The 15,290-nt window shown below is 44.3% G+C and overlaps 1 protein-coding gene and 1 long non-coding RNA gene across 4 annotated transcripts in view; one reads left to right on the forward strand and one right to left on the reverse strand.

The window, feature by feature from the left end:
* On the forward strand, positions 1 to 11,563 carry LOC148685237 (uncharacterized). The gene is made up of 3 exons (XR_015950303.1): positions 1 to 162; positions 10,375 to 10,551; positions 11,286 to 11,563. It is a non-coding gene; the product is annotated as an uncharacterized LOC148685237 (long non-coding RNA).
* Positions 11,522 to 15,290, reverse strand: part of BRAP (BRCA1 associated protein) — a 19,221-nt gene continuing 15,452 nt past the window's right edge. For all 3 annotated transcript variants that reach the window (XM_035118392.3, XM_035118393.3, XM_035118394.3), the window contains exons 11-12: positions 15,072 to 15,175; positions 11,522 to 14,766 (exon numbers count right to left, since the gene is read on the reverse strand). In XM_035118392.3, the coding sequence (XP_034974283.3) occupies positions 14,406 to 14,766; positions 15,072 to 15,175 (465 nt within the window). In that variant the 3' untranslated portion in view covers positions 11,522 to 14,405. The remainder of the gene's footprint in view (positions 14,767 to 15,071; positions 15,176 to 15,290) is intronic.

Genomic DNA, 15,290 nt, shown 5'->3' on the forward strand with positions numbered 1-15,290 from the left:
GCTGAGGCCGCCTCCTCAGGAGGTGGGGAGGGAGGAGGAGACAAGCCGGCCGGCCCACCGACCCCGCGCTCGGCGGATGGTGTGGGGCTGAGGGTGGAGGCCGCCCGCCCGCGAGGAAAGTGGCAGCACCGGGGAGGCGGCAGGGCGGGGCCCAGCTCGGCGGTACGTAGAGGGGGTGGGGTGGGGAGAAGCGGCGCCCGGCGGAGGCCTCGGCCGGAGGACGACGACCAGCCGCAGCAACAACGGAGGGGCTCGTCTCCCCTCAGACAAGCGGGCGTCTTTCGCGGAGGGAATGGCCCTGAGGCGGGGGGAGGGGAAAGCTCAGGATTAGCCCCCGGGATATTTCCGGCCGCAAAGGGAAGGGGTCGTTCGAAGGGGCCCCTGACCACGCGCAGAGTGGCTCTTTCTCCTCTCCTCTCGATTGTCGGAAGGGGAGGAGATGCGCTTAGAGCCGCTCGTGGCCCCTCTTCCACGCGCGCACACCCAGCCAGCCACCCAACCTCTGCAGCCGTGCTTTTTATTTTTTAAATATTTTTATTACGTTCCCATTTAAACATAAATAATCCCATCATTATTATCCGCTTTACTTCTTTGGGCTCCTTAGAGCCTATCGACTTCTTTCCCTCCCACCTCTTGGCTTTCAAAACTAACCTTTATATTACAGCATTTTATATATTTTCCAATTCTACTATAACTCTTTACTAAATACCTCAAAATTTAAGTAAATATAGAAAGGTTTAAAAATTCTCATTACAAGTCTTCAGATAATCCTACTGGTGTTGTTAATTGCTTACAATGAACTTTCAAATAATGGATAAATTTACTCCAGTCTTTCTTGAATACTTAATCGTGCTGGTTTTGAATTTTTCCCGTCAGCTTCGCCAGTTCCGCAAAGTCCATCATTTTCATCTGCCGCTCTTGCAGCTGTGCTTTTTAAGCAGCCCCTCTAATATTTAACCGCATGTCACTTATCATATGCGTGTGCATAAACATAATTTACACAGATGCACAAAGATTTACTTACCATTGCGTTTGGAATTCTTCCCCTCCCGTTTTACCATTGCAACAGCACTGCGAGGTAGGCCGAGAGAGACGAATGCCTGTCCCAAGGTAACCCATGGAGCTTTGTTAAGTGAGTGGGGATTTTTGCCCAGGCGTTCCCTAACCTCTACACAGCAGTGGATCTGGATACACAAATATATATATTTAAAAATTGCCCCTGGGTGTGGAACCTGTGGCTCTCTGGATGTTGCTGGACTCCAGCTCCCGTCAGCCCTAGGTCATGGTGGTGGCAGGCGATGATAAGAACAGTGTTGTTGTTTTAATTAATTTCTCATTTTATTTGACGAAATCCATATGCAGCTTGATGGCAATAAAACCTCCCAGCAGCCAAATTTGCAGTTTTTGTTACAGCATTGAAATTCTTTTTTAAAAGGAGCATTTCCTCACCCACGAAATCCATCTTTCCACTACAGGAAATGATATGTAGATGAATGACAACAGTCCCTGTGCTTTCAACATTAATTTCTGCATGTCTTGTTCTTTCTTTTTTAAAAAAAAGTTAGAAGATACATCTGTGTCTGTTGAAATCTGATCTCACACCCATCAAATATATTTTCAGGTTGGTGATGGAGCCAGTGACTGCCTTGCGTGGCTGAAGGGAAAGAGGAGGAGAAACTGATTGGCACAAAAAGTTTATAAGCCAAGAGGAGTCTGGCAGAGGTGGTAGGGGAGAGAGCATGTCAAAGCAACAGAACAATATATGAATTGCCTCCCCAAATCTGTGCCAGAATGGAAGAAATGCCCTATCGAGGCATATGGTCCTCCTTCCCTCCTCATTTTATCCTTGTGAAGTAGGTTAGGCCAAGAGTTGGTGACTGGTCCAAGATCACCTATTGCGCTTTGCAGCTGAATGAGGATTTGAACTTGGGTCTCCCCGGTCCTCGTCATACACTCTGATCACTACACGGACCTTTATGTTACCATTGCAAATGTAGGTTTAAAAGGTAGTATAGGAAAGAGCAGTGCAAGAGCTGCAGAACCATCAGCCGCCTCCAAGAGAACCAGTGTAGTGCAGTGTTGGACTAGGACCTGGCAGATTCAGCCGTGAAGGTCCTTTGGAAGACTTTGGAGCAGTCACCAATTCTCCACCTAGCCTACTTCACATGTTTGTTGTGGTTTAGAACAGAGCCATGTACACCGCCTTGAGCTCCTTGGAGGAATAGTGAGATATAAATGCAATAGTAAATAAATGTTCTGCACCAAGTTCCCAGGAGTCTTCCAGCACTAGTTCAGCACACTGGTTAAGCCCACTACCAAACCCTTAATCTAGAGCTTTCCAAGCTGTGTCGTGACACGTTAGTGTGTCTGCTGCAGTGTGTAGGTGTGTCGCATGAATGCTCTCCAAGCTGCTCCCAGGGCTGGAAAGGGGTTAGTTTAACCTCCGGTTTGCTAGTAAAACTGAATTACTGTGTCATGATGCATGTCTAAAAAGTGTGTCACCAACATGAAAAGTTTGGAAAGCTCTGCCTTAATGTATTAAAATGCAATGCTGACCAACCTACAGATTAAGTCTCATCTGGAAGAAATGCTACTCCTTGCTAACTCTTCATTGTTCATGTTACACACTCACGAACACAACTAGAACATGCTAAGGAAACTCCAGCCTGTGGAATTCACACACAAGGGCAGGCATTTCTCCCTAGACTAATGGAATAATCATTCTGTCTTTACCATTGCGAGTGTAGATCAGAAATTCTCATTAGAGCTCTCCACCTGAAACTTTAACATCTGCTCGATGAATTACAGCACTGGAGGGGAAGAGCTTCACTTGTTGGATTTCTGCCTGTCACTGCAGCTGTGAAAGGCACAGGTGGCCAGCCTCCCACAAATACCAAATAAAAGTATGCATTTCAACCCAAAGGAACATTGTTGTTGTTGTTTAGTCGTTTAGTCGTGTCCGACTCTTCGTGACCCCATGGACCATAGCACGCCAGGCACTCCTGTCTTCCACTGCCTCCCGCAGTTTGGTCAAACTCATGTTTGTAGCTTCGAGAACACTGTCCAACCATCTCGTCCTCTGCCGTCCCCTTCTCCTAGTGCCCTCCATCTTTCCCAACATCAAGGTCTTTTCCAAGGATTCTTCTCTTCTCATGAGGTGGCCAAAGTATTGGAGCCTCAGCTTCACGATCTGTCCTTCCAGTGAGCACTCAGGGCTGATTTCCTTAAGAATGGATAGGTTTGATCTTCTTGCAGTCCATGGGACTCTCAAGAATCTCCTCCAGCACCATAATTCAAAAGCATCAATTCTTCGGCGATCAGCCTTCTTTATGGTCCAGCTCTCACTTCCATACATCACTACTGGGAAAACCATAGCTTTAACTATACGGACCTTACCTGATCTTGATCCCTCCAGTATTGGATACAGTTTGCCTCCGAATACCAGTTGCTGGGGAACATGCATGTATACATACGCAATTTGACTTGTATGCCCTCTTTCCATAGTTGGAACCATCTCTTCATTATGTTCTTATTTTTAATTGGTGGTGTGGAGGGCCCCCTCTAAAGCCCTATTACCTGCTTTCCCGCTTTCTTTTTAAAGCTCTCACACCTTTTAGGATTTGTACCAAACGTGCTACTATTTAAAGCAAGGTCATTCCGTGCACATTCATGAAAGAGAACACAATGCAGTGTTTACACACAAGCAAGGTGGAGGTGCAGTCATGGTTACTCAAAAGTTCTTCGAGATTCATTCATTAAAAGAAAGGTTTCCTGGAAAGTAATATCCATATATCTGTTTCCAGCACCACTGACTTCTTTACATTCTGCAAGAGGACACTCATGGCTTAGAAGAATGAGAGGCATGGATTCCAGTGCAACTAATATTACAAAGCTTCACAACTTTTTCCATTTGCATTCCCTGTGCACTTGGGGTACTTTTTCCTGGTTTTGTTCTCAACCTGAAGAATGATGAGTCGACACTGTTGGATCACCCAATAGGCATGCTTAAGCACCAGCAAAGCAGGGGTACCCAGAAAAATGAGATTTTTCTTAAAGGAATTTGACATTTGATATTATTTTTTTAATCATCTTCTCGATAAAAATCTTCCTTATTTACTTCACACCCTTTCCCCATTTTTCTGTCCTCTCTTTATTTCTGTGCCTTTCAACACCTAAACCAGGGGGGCATCCTGCTAAAGTAAATTGAAATAATGTGAGGGAATCAGATCCTGTTGTGTGTTGCACATGACATACATTCTTGTATATTTCAGAATGCATGTAAGCTTTGTGTCATTTTGGAACAAAATAATTGCAGTTTAGCATTGTTTTTATTTTCAATTATGGACGGACACCCAAATATTTTCAGTGCTTGTGGCCTCTAAAGATCTTAAACTGGCCCTGACTTGACATGTTGGCTGGGTAACCAAGGAAGATGCCTACTGAAATGAGCCCAAAAGAAAGAACATTTTCTCTTCATTTGGGGAACATTCACACACGGAGTGAAACCAGGAACATGAAAAGCTTCATGACTTTTATAGCCTACTTGTAGTTTTGTGGCCAGTTAAAAGCCATTCTAAAACATTCAATCCAGGAAATTCTGCAGTACTTATTATTTCTCTGTGTGTCTTGCTGGCTTAAGTTATTTCTAATACAAATTGCTGTGAAGTACAGTCTGCCAAGGCAAAGTATTTATATAGCCGTTTAGACTGTGCAATGTACCATATTGGCCGGAATATAAGACGCACCCGAATATAACACACATCTTTAAAATTCAAGGGGGAAAAAAGACAATACCCAAATATAAGCTACTCCCTTAAAATTCCGCAGGTACTCACACCCATTTTGTTTTACCGTATGTCTTTTTTAGCAGCAATATCGTAAAAGCCCATTTTTGTAAGGTCACAAATTTAAGCCACACTTTAACTTTTCACGGTCGGAATTGGGGAGGGGGGGAGTGAGGCTTTTATTAGGCCAATACAGTGCTTCACACAGGCAGTAGTAATATCCTATATGTAAAATTTCATGTGCAACTTGTATCCTATACACTTTTGGTAGAGGTTTGTTGCATGCTTTGGTCCCCATTCCAATCTTTAAACATCCACCCTATGTACGGATGAAGGGAAGAATACATATCAAATAAATACATAAATAATGACCTCAATACAAAAAAAAAGGAATGATGAAAATTATTCTGGCCCCAAAGCTAAGTTAGTTGCTGGGCTTTGCTGTGGGGGTTTTGCTTGTGGTATATTAAAGTTGGATTGGCTTTTTGTTCTTAAAGGCACATGGTCAGTTTTGCCATTTCAGCAAGTCTCCAGCTCTTAGCAATCCTTTCTTTCATTTCAATAGAAAGGGCTTTTGTGCGACGGTTGGCAGACTTCAGGCTTGCCGGATCTCCATTGTTTTTACTAGAACGCTGAGATCCACCAACCAGAACCAGGTGCAAATGCCATGCGCTTCTAATGAATCAATTCTGAAACCAGGAATTTGTTCTGAGTACTGTACAGTACCAGAATGAACCTGACCTCACAGTCTTTCACACAAATCTACCGTAGTTCTGCTTACCCCCAAGCCACTTCATTCTATTATTTGGATAAGAGACAGCCATTGTGCTGCTCCTACTGTGGAACAATTGGATGTCTGAAATCCTTGCACCTACTGCAAATTCCCCAGAGCTCCAAGAGTGGATCCAGACCTACCTTCTGCCCCCACCCCACCTACAATGCCATTTACTGACATACCAGAGATTCAGCTATACAGCTGCAAATAAAATGTTTTAAGTGTGCTATAAGTGTAATATACAATGTAAGACTAGATGGCAATGCTGAGCCTTATGGAAAATTCAATGTATTTTTTACAACTATTTTCAGAACATTTTTTATGTGTGTGTAGATTCCACCCAGGGTTTTTGCCACTGCCAATGTGCTGGGTCAACTCACAGCACCCATTTTGTACTGTTGGAAGGTAAACGGCGTTTCCATGTGCTGCTCTGGTTTCCAGAAGTGGCTTTGTCATGCTGGCCACATGACCCGGAAGCTATACGCTGGCTCCCTCGGCCAATAATGCGAGATGAGCGCGCAACCCCAGAGTCGGTCACGACTGGACCTAATGGTCAGGGGTCCCTTTACCTTTACCTATCCAGTTTTTAATACAGCAGTATCTCGGATTTCGAGTGTCTTGGAAGCCGAACGTCCTGGTTTTTGAATGCCCCAAACACAGAAGTAAATGCTTCCGTTTTCGAACACACCTCAAGTTTCTCAGTTTTCTCAATTGAACTTTCAGCCAGCCCTTTGCGCTTCGGTTTTCAAATGTTTTGGAAGTCAAACGGTCTTCCGAAACACTGGGGAACAAATTTTTTGTTGCATTGACACCTGCAGTTGTTCTAACCTAATTTCAATGTGCCGATTTCATATCTGAAGTCGGTTTTGTTCTGTAAGCTCTAGGTTTTTTTTGCAATTCATGTTTTTCACTTTTCACCATAATCTTCGTTTTTTCCAATGCAAAAATTCAATATTTTATTAAACACATAGCCAAAGTAGTACAATATGATTATAAATGCAAGCGACTTATATAGCATTGAACATGACATGTACAGCATTGAAAATGTCATGTATATCTATGTACAGTTGAAGGTATGCAAAAAAACATGTATTCCCTTGGGATACAGTATATACAAGCTGCTGTTATTCAGGTAATAATTTGCGCTTGTATTTTAAAACATTTACCTTCAGTATTTAATGCCTTCATGAACTGTTTCATAAAGCCATCTTTTTTCATGTCTCCTATGTCAAATACGGACAGCTATATGTTCAGCAAAGATTAATTCAGCACATAAAGGCCAAAGGCCTTGAGGTCAATATTGGCTTATGAGATCCTGAAGCATTTTAATAAATCTGCAAGATCTCATGCTTACCTCCTATGCCGCTTTTCAAACTCCAAATTAATTCTTTTAAATCCATCTCAGAATCAAATCCAGAATTCCTCCTTCCATGTCACAATCAACCAAAAAGATGGCTTGATGAAACAGTTTGTGAAGGCATTAAATACTGAAGGTAAATGTATTCAACATATCGTTGCAGCTTTTCCTGCTTTGTTTTTCGAGAAGATCAAAGCAGGTGTGTTTGATGGACCTCAAATTCGTGTCCTTGTTCACCTAGATCAATTCCCCAAAAACCTTGGGGCAGTCAGTGATGAACAGGGAGAGCGCTTTCATCAATACCTGAAGACAATGGAAGAGCGTTACCAAGGGTAATGGGACAAAACTATTTCAGACTACTGCTGGACCATCAAACGAGACTCCCCTGTGCAAGTCCACAAATGCAAGAGCTACAAGTGCAAATTCTTACCTGAATAACAGCAGCTTGTATGTACTGTATCCCAAGGGGATACATTTTTTTGCATACCTTCAACTATACATAGATATACATGACATTTTCAATGCTATACATGTCATGTTCAATGCTATATAAGTCACTTACATTTATAATCATATTGTACTACTTTGGCTATGTGTTTAATAAAATATTGAATTCTTGCATTGCGAAAAATGAAGATTATGGTGAAAAGTGAAAAACATGAATTGCAAAAAAAACCTAGAGCTTACAGAACAAAACCGACTTCAGGTATGAAATCAGCATTGAAAGAACATGTAAGAACAGTTGAAAAATCTCATGCAACAGAAAATGGGGGAAAAAAATTGTTCCCCAGTGTTACATTCGAGAACCAAAGTACCACTGTACGTGTATGTCAATTTTAAAGTGTGCAAAGGCATTGAAATGCAAGATGCCAGTGAAAGCACTACACAACCACCATGGCACAGAGCAGGGGTAACCAAAATGGTGCCCTCCAGATACTGCCGGACTACAACTCCCATCAGTCCTTGCCAACACCACACTCCCTGCAGTTGTGATTGCCTGCAACTAGTATATAGCGGGTGGTGCTGTGGTCTAAACCACTGAGCCTAGGGCTTGCCGATCGGAAGGCCAGCGGTTCGAATCCCCGCGACAGGGTGAGCTCCCGTTATTTGGTCCCTGCTCCTGCCCACCTAGCAGTTTGACAGCATGTCAAAGTGCAAGTAGATAAATAGGCATTTTCGTGCGCTACTCTGGTTTCACCAGAAGTCATGCTGGCCACATGACCCAGAAAAACTGTCTGCGGACAAACGTCGGCTTCCTCGGCCAGTAAAGCGAGATGAGCGCCGCAACCCCAGAGTCGTTCGTGACTGGACTTAACTGTCAAGGGTCCTTTACCTTTAGTATATAGCTGTCTATCATCTGTTCCAATGTACACAGTGGACTAACTGGATGAGGTTGTTCAGAGGTTTGGACTTTGGTGGGGAGCATCACTGCAATCACTTAGCTCTCTCCTTCCCATCCCTGCCAGGTTCTGTGGTCTCTGCATTTGCTCAGTGGTAAAGCAGACTCTGCGACTTCCTCACTTACAGTGGCAACGGGTTGCACGATTGTTTCGCTGCCTTCCTCGTTTCAATGTAGTCTTTGTGTTGCACTCTTTAGCTTTCATTGTGTGGGTGGCACGCATCAGGACATTTCCCCCTCTCCGCTTCTAAAAGAGGTAATATTTTTAGTAAGAGGGGAAATGTTAGAGAGGACAAAATCCAAGCAGCTGCTATAGGATCATTGCTTTATTAGGAGAAGTTTAAAAAAAAAAACACATCTTGCCAAACAGTTCTAGCTAATGTAGTCCAAAACGTCTCAAGGGCAGAATGGGTTAAAGCATCAAGAGTGTACAGAGGAGCAGCTGTATTAGTCTGTTACAGCTGAAACAAATGCTCTTGCTTAAAGGTAAAGCGTTCCCTGACCATTAGGTCCAGTCGTGACAGCCGGCGTACAGCTTCCAGGTCATGTGGCCAGCATGACAAAGCCACTTCTGGAGAACCAGAGCAGCACATGGAAACGCCGTTTACCTTCCCGCTGTAGCGATACCTATTCATCTACTTGCACTTTGACGTGCTTTCGAACTGCTAGGTTGGCGGGAGCTGGGAACGAGCAACGGGAGCTCCCCCGTTGCGGGAATTCAAACCGCCGACCTTCTGATCAGCAAGCCCTAGGCTCTGTGGTTTAATCCAAAGCGCCACCCGCGTCCCGGCATGTTCTTGCTTAGGGAATCTTAAATAGCTCAGGTCAGGGTTCCCAAACTAGTCCACATCATCTGCATCATCCTGGGAGAGGTGTAACATTATAGGAGGGGTGTTTCCAGGTACCCCAGAGACAGTGAGCAACATCACAGGGGTAGGGGGTTTCTAGGACCAAGGCGAAACAGTCAAGCTCTGTTTTTGTTCTTGAATGTTGTTAATGTAATCTTGTTTTATATATAGTACTGAAATAGTGGGGTTTTTTGGTATGCTGTCATATTTGCTATTGTGCTGTTGTTTTATTGTGTTGCACTGTTTGGTTTTGAAATGCATTCCTCTTTTTTTTTTTTTTTTGCTGTATGCCGCTTTGAGCATATTTTTTGGTGGAAAAGCAGCCTACAAGTAATGAACGAGCAAGCTCAGCACATTACAATTGCTACAACAAGCAGAAAAATCATTAAGTGGTCTATCAAGATCCTCTGCAATTGTCACTGGGTCCATGGGTTTGGGAACCAATGGCCTAAGTTTTCATGTACCATACGAAAGCGCATGTAAGATGCATGGAGAAAATCTTAACTCAGCTCTATAAAGAAGAAAATTGTAAGGGGTGGGAGCAAACTAGCCAGTGACAATCAGCTTAAAAGCTTAAAGAGGGCACACCCTTTTCACAGGTTGGTGATAATTCCCTAAGCACTGCCAGGATGATTGCATTATCACCTGTAGTGAGCAGAGAGCCATAAGCACAAAACAACTGTTGATGGCAGAGATATCCTGGCATTGGTAAGCTAATTAGGACATGTACAGTTGGTTTACAAACTTAATCCGTTCTGGAAGTCCATTCTTAAACCAAAGTGTGCTTTCCCATAGCAGCAGGGGATTCAATTTACAAATGGAACACACCCAAGAGGAAGCGAAACCTGTTCTTATTCCAAGGCAAAATTCACAAACCAAAACACCTACTTTAGCTTACGTGGTTTTCAAAAAAAAAACCACCATTTTGTTGTGTGCCTGTAGTTTTTCCCTTTTAAGGTTGACTTTGCTTCTAACTTATTTATCATAAGCCACCAAGGGAACAAATGTCAAATAAATGGCTGAACAGTCACTTCAAATAAGCATTCGGGGGACTTTGGAAGAGCGATCTTTGCTCTGTGAATTGCAATGTAACCAGTTCCACCCGGTTCAATGGGATTTTCTCCGCTAAGTATGTATAGCTTTGCACACACAGACTTTTAAGGCCGGGAAATAAGCAATGTGTCCCCCCCCAACTCTTCCTGTATCCACAGATCTGCTCACTCATCTGGCATTCAGACCCAGGACAGTTCAACCCAGCCAGTTGGACATTGAATGGGGAGAGTTCTAAGCCCAGGCACAGGTCCAGTTGAGACCACATGCGAGATCTCTGGATGCTAGGTTGGCGACTGACATCTCCATCTGGCTGACCCTCCAGATTTCTTAAGCAGGTAAGCAGAAGAGCTTCTTCACTGCATTTATATACCCACTTTTTTCTCCGAGGAGTACATGGTTTCCCCCCTCCTCAGTTAATCCCTACAGTGGCCCTGTGAGGTTGACTGGCCCAAGGTCACCCAGTGAGCTTCATGATTGAATGGGGATTTCAACCCTGATCTCCCAGGTCCTAGTCTAACACTCTAACCACATCACCACACTAGCTTCCTGGAGTATTTCTTCTATGGGGCAAATTAAGTAGGTACATAATTACGGGGAAAGCAAAATGTCACGAGAATGATCTGAAAGACTTTCCTTGAAGCTTGAATTTGCTTTATTCTGGATTGTTTTGTTTGACGTTTTAATGTGTTGTAAACTGCTTTGAGATTTTTCTCTTTAAAACATAAAGCAGTATAGAAATGAAGTTAATATTAAGAACAATAAATCACATGGGGGGGAAATGGTGCCTAGACGTTTTGTTGCGTTAACTGTAACCTAGGTTTAAGGTGCCTTTGACAATGGGCTTATATGAGTTTCTGACCCTGGTCTACAGGTACTGTGTAACTGACACTTTGGTCAACTCTCAAAAGCCACCTATGAACAGAGGATCGATGAAGCCATGTAGGAAGGCTTTTGTCCGCTGGAGAGACATTAGAATGCACAACCTTTCGACAGGAGGGATTCCGGAACGCTTGCTCTAGAACAGCCTTGACTGTATATTAAAAAAGATACCTGTACCCCTTTTCCCCAGGGTGCACGCCTACAGGCTGGAGGATCTTTGGCCCTTGTTTTAGCCAGAAGCGAATGAGATGGTCTGACTCAGCAAAAGGCAGCTGTGCCTGTCCTCATGACAATCGGCATCCCTGGTGTGGAAACAGCAGAACTCTTCGCACACAAGCTTGCTACTTCAATGTACCTTCTTCCAAATTATCGTAGATATTAGTAAATCTGCTACCCAAGTGAAGCACATACACAAATGCTACTGTGCGTATTTTAATCCAGTTTAATAAAGTCCCATTGCAGATGTTACAATATATAATATTATAACAGACACCCATATTAATCTATGGGTGCCGCTAGTGTCAGCCAAACTCCAGTCTATCCTCCGAATAAATCTGACTGCTCTTAGCTCAGCGGGGTAAAGAGCTTGGCAGATTTAACTGTGTTCGTACACAGCACAGGTGGCATCTTTTTGATTAAAACATCAAGCAATTGTCCTCAATTTCTAAGAGGTCAGGACTACAAACTAAGAAGAAGAAAACATTTCAGAGGAAATGCAAGGCTTCTCAGGGAAGAATCCAGATCTTGATCCAAGCCCTGAAATTAAGAAAGTAATGATGCCAAGGAGTGTCTGAGCGCACGTTGATCTTTCAAAAAGATTCCCTGATAAATAACACATTTCAAGCAATTACTCTTGGTGCCTAGGTTCACCTTGGTTTTTAAACTGCGTCCTCTCTTTCCACCTGAACTTTTCTTCCCCAGATGAAGAATTTCCCTTCCCTAGCACACCAATATTGCACAACCCTCACCCTAACTTCAGGGGACGCAGGAGGACAGAGGAGATCATGAAGCAAGAGTAACGGAGTGCAAAAATAGGATTGTTTTCAAAAATAAGCAGAGTTAAGTTTCTATAGAAGATGGGTACACTGACCATTTAGCTTTTAAAATTATTGTATCAAGAATCCTACTGTACAAATGCATGTGCACAGAACTCTTTTTTTAAACAGATACATTTGTGCTACAAAATCTGATCAAAAAGAGTCAGCAGCAAGGAGCTCAGAAAACTACAAGTTAGCTAAAGGTGATAAAAATCTGGTAGTGCAGCAGGTGGCAAACTGCATCAAGTGAGCTTGATAGGCCTGTGTTAAGTTAGTGGAGTGGATGCAATTTTTTTCCCCTTTTCAAAGCAAAATACAAGCATGTTAGTGGAAACCTGTAGGTTTCATTAAAAAATAATAACAACAACTACAATTTTCAATCCAGCCAGTAGAATACTACCAATGCCAGTATCTCGCCCTCTGGCTCTAGTTTGTTCAGCGAGGGCCAGCACTCATTATACCTCCATCTACACAAAGCGTATACTTGTACAAAAAAACCACCAGGGCCTTAACTTGTCGTAGCCCTTTAGATGTGTGCAACGCTTGCTGCTAAGTGTAAAGGTGCCATGGAAAAGGGAAAAAAGAGCAACATTTGGCATGGCAAAAAGTCTTCACTTGAGGAAATGTGCCATTTTAAGGGTGGGGGAAAAGATCCAAAGCAGTGCTCAGATTGCAGGCAGGACCAGCAGGGCAGAACCTGCCCATTCACAGCTCTCTTAAAAGTCCAGAGGACATTAGGGCAGCCACACACATTAGCAAACAGAAGAGATAAGAGGTTTGCTTAAAATGCAGGCGTCTGAAGTCAGCCCCTTTCTGACCACCTCCACTTGGTTTTTGTCCTTAGAACCCCCCTGAGCAGGGTTCTTTTGTGGGGAGGAGGGTTAGCTTATTAAATACCTGCCGATTAGCTCATTCTGCACAGACAGCTGAAATCCTGCTATTTCCTGCTAAGGGCTAACTAAAATAGAATTGACACACAAACACACATAACCAACTCCCTAAGGTTCTTGGACATGAGCTTTCAAGTTGCAAGGAAAACCACATGTGTGGAACCCCACAGCGGAAACACACGCTTGGGACATGGGGAGGTTAGGAAGTGAAGAAGCAGCGGCAGGGGACAGGTTAAGTACATGCACACAACTTTTCCACTCTAAATCACGCTCTTTCTCTCAAGGCAGGTTCCAGGGTTTGGTCACATGTGTTCACATGCAAGTGCATAGTCAGGTATCAAAGGCAGAAAACACTGGTTGTCAAGAGGAGGGGCATTTGGAAGAAGACAGGGAACTGGGGCATTTTGAATGAACTCGGGGACACCCAGCGTGGTAGTTTTGCAATTTCCTAGAAAGCTCCCTAGCCAGCAGGTCCTTGCTTTGATGCAAGCATCAACCTTTCTACTAACCCCTAGGCACCTGAGATTTCAACAAGGCAAACCTTCAGTGCATTTCCCATCCCTTAAGCAGATTTCTCCCTTGCTTTCTGGACAGCCCTTCAAAGTCTGGACAATGCTCTTCATTAACTCAGCCCTCCATCTATGATTCACTAGCCAATGCCTCCCAGAGGTTTTACAACATGGGGGACAGGCTTAGGACAAAGGCCTCAAAAAGGACGCATCTCACAGAGATGCAGTTCTTGCACCCAACGCCTCGGAGCTCTTCAACGCCAACGTTCAGCAAGGCTCCTGGCACAAAACTTTCCAGCCGAGCAGAACTTTCCCACTCGGCTGGCAACTCTGCCACTTTGCAGCACCCACCCACCAAGAGGAGAGACTGCCTGCATGTGCTTTCAGCCAGGTGCCTCAAAATCAGGAAAGGGAGCCTGGGTCCGGGTGTACTCCTAGCTTTCAAAAGGAGGGGCAAGGCTACAACGTCCCTTCCTGCGCCCCCCCCCCCTGGGAAAAAAAGAAATCTAAGGCTCTTGTCATTTTGGTTTTTTGCACTTACTTTAAAATACGATTTCAAGCAAACATCTAAAACTTGAACACAGTGTTCTCAGGTTATGCAGCAGAGAAAGGGAGGCTAAATACAGCCAGACAGCCAAGGAGTCACTACATACTGCCTATGAGTAGCTAGATAGCCAGCAGAGGGAAAGAGCATCTTAAGGGCTGCCGATTGCTGTTGGCTAGTGCACTGGGGTAGGAAAGGCTCTGCAAACTGGTCGCTCATCCCTTGCTAGACTCTTGCGCCTGCTTCACCTGACAGGCGACTCTCCTTCAGCCCCCCCGGCCACCCCTCTGTGGCCAGTTTCAGTAAGGTCAGCTGCGGCCACCCCATCTCTCACTTGCCCCTCTTGCCTCTACCCTTCCGGGACGAAGGCTTCCCGGGACCCCCCGCCGATGAGCCGGCTGACGATGCCATGGCAATATTGATCTGTCCATCTTGGATTTCCTGCCTAGCCTCAGCGGGGAGGTGATTGATCTTCTGCTGTGTCTCCAAGTAGAACATGACGTCCCGCAGTTGCTCCTGAACCTCCGTGATCTGCAGGTCCTTCTGCTCACATGTCTCCTTCAGCAGCTTCTCCTCCTCCTTCAGCTTGTTCTGGAGCAAGATCTGGTTGGCTCGCAGACACTTGTTCATTTCCTGCTCCTCCTTCAGCTCCGTGGTCAGCTTGGACACTTTGGTGTTTAGTTGGGTGCACCTGAAGGGCAGAGAAGGAGAGGAGAGGGAACTATGTTACATTCAGAGTCTCCTCCATAGGCTGTGGGATCAAAGAGTAATCCCAGAGGCCATGCCAAGGTAATTACTTCATTATGAATGCAGCAGGCCAGCAACACATGCGCATTCGGCTTTTCATGTGCTTGGCAAAACAATTTAAAAACACTTTAAAAGGTGCAGGCGTCTAGGAAAAAAGACGTTGGTAATCCCACCTGCCATTGAACCCAATGTGGTTTGACTGCACATGATTGTGGCCTCTTAAGGATAAACACAACACAAAGCACATACTTCCTTTCGACAGATTGCTTCTCTTTGACCAAGTCATTCAGTCTGTGCTCGAGCGAGTCGCATTTCTCAATCGTCTCTTTAAATTTAGTCTTCATGTTGTTAATCTGTTTTTAGAAAAAGAGAAATGGCACTTTTCAAGCAGGCCGAAGTCTAATTGGGTGTTCTCTCAATAAGGGTTGAGTGTTCTGGAGTGATTTCATTTCCTGGGGGAGTCAGTGA

Source organism: Zootoca vivipara, chromosome 6 (genome assembly GCF_965207765.1).
Source record: "Zootoca vivipara chromosome 6, rZooViv2.hap1.1, whole genome shotgun sequence".
Classification (NCBI taxonomy): Eukaryota; Metazoa; Chordata; class Lepidosauria; order Squamata; family Lacertidae; genus Zootoca; species Zootoca vivipara.